At 41.4% G+C, this 3,552-nt stretch overlaps 1 protein-coding gene across 1 annotated transcript in view; it reads left to right on the top strand.

Moving 5' to 3' along the window:
- LOC102304764 (abl interactor 2) overlaps positions 1-1,462 on the top strand; it is a gene marked incomplete at its 3' end in the record, with an annotated part of 28,451 nt that extends 26,989 nt beyond the window's left edge. The window contains 1 exon segment of the mRNA XM_014329912.2: positions 1,376-1,462. Within this exon segment, the coding sequence (XP_014185398.1) occupies positions 1,376-1,462 (87 nt within the window).
- Between the last annotated feature and the right edge of the window lie 2,090 nt (positions 1,463-3,552).

Genomic DNA, 3,552 nt, shown 5'->3' with positions numbered 1-3,552 from the left:
TACTGTAACTGAACACATGCGGCTAAACATAAAGGTGGCCACACACACACACACACACACACACACACACACACACACACACACACACCATGCTAAAAATGAGGAAGTGAATTTGTCTTTAACTTAAATAGACCAACCAATATTACACTCTGGCCACTTTATTAGGTACACCTTTTCACCTGCTCATTTACAAAAATATCTAATCAGCCAGTCACGTGGGAGCAAATCAGTGCATTTAGCCACGTAGGCAGGGGTTAGGTGTCCGGGTGAAGCTCAAGCCAAGCATCAGAATGTGGAATAAAGGTTTAAGTGACTTGAACATGGCATGGTTGTTGGTCTGAGTATTTTATAAACTGTTGATCTGCTGGGATTTTGCAGCACAACCATGTCTAAGCTTTACAGATGATTGTCTGTCTGAAAAAGAGAAAATATCCAGAGGGGAGCAGATGTCTGGGTCAAGATGCTTTATTTGGGTCAGAGGATCATGGTCAAACTGCTTCAACCTTCAAACTTGTACTTGAAGGACTTGGGCTCTTCTTTTAGAATACAGGCGGCGGGGATTAGTTACTGGTAAACTAGAGAGATGGTTTTTAAAAAAAAAAAAAAAAAAAAGGTAAAATTAAATCTTATCTGTGCTCTGCTCGTGAGCACCAGTGTGTGAGCAGTGCATGATAAAGCTGCATTATTATCTCTGTTTCACTCCAGTCTTATCTGCTGATTTAAACTTCATTGAACCTTTAGGGTTTTTTTTTTTTTTTGTTTTTTTTTGTGGGGTTGTGTCTGCATTTTCTATTAAACCCTCGCCTGTCTGGTTTTGTAGTCTGCCATTTCCCATCTGCTTCAGCGTCCTCAGCGGACCTCACCTCCTCACCAGCTCTCTGTCTGAAGAGCTACTAAGTCTTTGTGTCTGCTGCTGCTGTCAGTCCTGCGATCTTCACCCATCAATTATTCCTTTGATTAGACTCAGACGCTTGTCTGACAGCCAGATGAAGAATGAGGACTTTAGGGCTCACATCATCTTCCTGATTGATTGAAGAAATATTTGGATCATAAAATGTCTGTGAAGCTCTCCAAAACGGTTCCATCTTTTAACATGTGACAATTGCTTTCTTTCTTGCCAATTCTTTGTGAAAATTTTAAGAGAATCCAATTTTATTCTCTTTTTTTTCTCTTTTTGGTTAATATTTTTTGGCATTTCATTAATAAATGTATAATTAAAGTAGCTGCAGGCCTCTGATGAGAACTCTGTTCTTTACTAAGTGTTCTTTAACTCTCTGCTGTGGTCTCTAACCTCTTCCTATTCACATCTGCCGTCTTCCTCTCTCTGGCCCGTCCCCTCCTCCTCCTCTGTGTATTGATTTCTGATTGGTGATAGCAGGCCCGCTCGTGCCCCCTCCCCCCTCCATGCAGATCACCCCTCAGCTGCCTCTGATGGGCTTTGTGGCCCGTGTTCAGGAGACTAGTAAGTGGCCTATGGCTCTTTGCCCCCTCTGCATGACCTCCACTCAATCCCCTGTAGTGTGCTGGTGTGGGTGTCTGTGTGTGCGTTTTTGGGTTCTTGTTATGTATGAATATTTTCTCAAGTAAACAACCACCAACATCAGCTGCTGCCCTCACATTCAGGCTTTGTTCTGAGCAGTTTTCTTTAAACTGTCTGATACGTTTGGAGATTATGCCAGAAGTATGATTATAAGCTCCAGAAGACTCAAAGCGCGATAATTGATTCAAATCAATGAGATATTTCGGGCCTAAACACTCCAAGCATAGTATGACACTATTTTGCATGACAACATTATATTGATACAGGTTCACGAAATACAAAGGTTTTTGTTCAGAAGGAGAATGAAGATCACCTGCTGGACTGCGATTTCAGTCCAGCAGGTGGTGCTGTTGACTTTTTTCCTAGTGAGGTTGGCACCATCAGGAAGAAGTTGGCAAAATGGGGGGACTTCTTTCTTCATCTGAGGCAAAGAATAAATCAGAGAAGCACTTTCTGCATTTAACTCGAAGACATGGACATGAATGTTGTGTGAATATAAAATACTGCAAACACGAGGGCACTGTCAAACAACACCTGACAGATTTACCTTGACAAAAGAAAAAAAACACAATCTATCACCAACTTTATGTGCAAACACCAGCGTTCATGCAGCTCAAGATATTACAATCCAGCTGTCTGACACTGTCACAGAGGAAATCCAGCAGAAATTGTTGGGTTATTTGGAGCATGTGGAAATTATGTTTGTTTTTTCCTTTCTTTGGACAACACCGACACAAAGTTTGCATTACAGTGCAACAGCTACACCTGGAGCCAGACTTCACACTAGCATAACAGAAGTAACTATTCTGCCATTGGCAGCTGTTGGATCTACAGCTGCCTTAATTTGCATTTGGATTTTTTAAAATGTGTTGAGGCAGGTTCAGACGTGCTTTAGGGTTTGTGGTAACCATGCTATAGTACTGTAGAACCGCACATGACTGTTAAATGATCTAAATGAGCACTTTTTCAATAGCATGGAGACAAATGTTATAATAGGATAGATTTTAAACTAACGTTTAGTTTAACAAAACTTGTGATCTCTTTCTTGTGTGGAGCAAACTTAAAAAAAACACCAGTACAAATAGAATTATCCAAAGGAACTAGAGGGAAAGCTGTAACCCTGTCAAAGTGCGTCATATGTCAGGAGAAGGTGACTAATGCTAATGTGGTGCCAACAAAAGAGGAACTTGGAAACAAAATGATTCCTCCTTAAACAAACAAACCAGATGGTACAGCCAGCTCTGTGCTAATGAAGTTTACTGCAAATCCAATTTTGTGTGTGAAGGCAGGTAATCACAAATTTCTGATGTGTGAGTGGATAAGTGAACAGTGTGGTGGCAGAAAAGCTCTTTATAAAGGTTTTATAAAGGTAATCTGGGCCCAGGGGTCTCAGTTAACCTGATGTCTGCTTCACCCACCATTAGCATGCAGGTTGGGTGCCTTCATGTGAAAACGCCTTGTACCAGTATGCACAACACGCTGGGAACATAATGACTTTTGAGTGTTCGTTGAAGATTTTAGTTCCCCTTTCATGGGTTTTGCTCCAGAAATGTTTGAAACCACTTCTCTTACTGAGTAAAAGTAATGCAGAGCATGTGAGACTATGGACAGCACATCAGCTCCAGATGTCATGCTTTTAAAAACCAAAGGCTCATTTTTAGTGTAAAGGTGCAAAAGCAAGAAATGGAGAAGTGAAACTGGTCAGAGGAAAAGTATTTTAGGTTTTTCCCATTGGTTAAAATCTGAGAGGGATTTCAAAGCTGAAAGATGGTGGTGGTTGACTGCTCGGTATCATGCGTGTAAGCAAAGAGTGTGAAGCATGATGAGAATAATGAGGCGTTTGTGTCGTCTTTCTGTAAATGCACGTTGAGCTGCTGCGTGCACTTTTTGTTTTCAGCATGTTTGTCCTCAGGTTCTCTGTAAAACTGACAAACACCCAGCATGGGCTGTTTCTGCATGACTGTAAGAGCTCCGCCTCTGAGCTTCTTCTCGTCTCTAACTGGTTGTCTCCC

Source organism: Haplochromis burtoni, unplaced genomic scaffold, assembly GCF_018398535.1.
Source record: "Haplochromis burtoni strain Fernald_Lab_line unplaced genomic scaffold, NCSU_Asbu1 Contig_630, whole genome shotgun sequence".
In the NCBI taxonomy this organism is placed as follows: domain Eukaryota; kingdom Metazoa; phylum Chordata; class Actinopteri; order Cichliformes; family Cichlidae; genus Haplochromis; species Haplochromis burtoni.
This window is presented reverse-complemented; position numbering and strand designations above follow the sequence as displayed.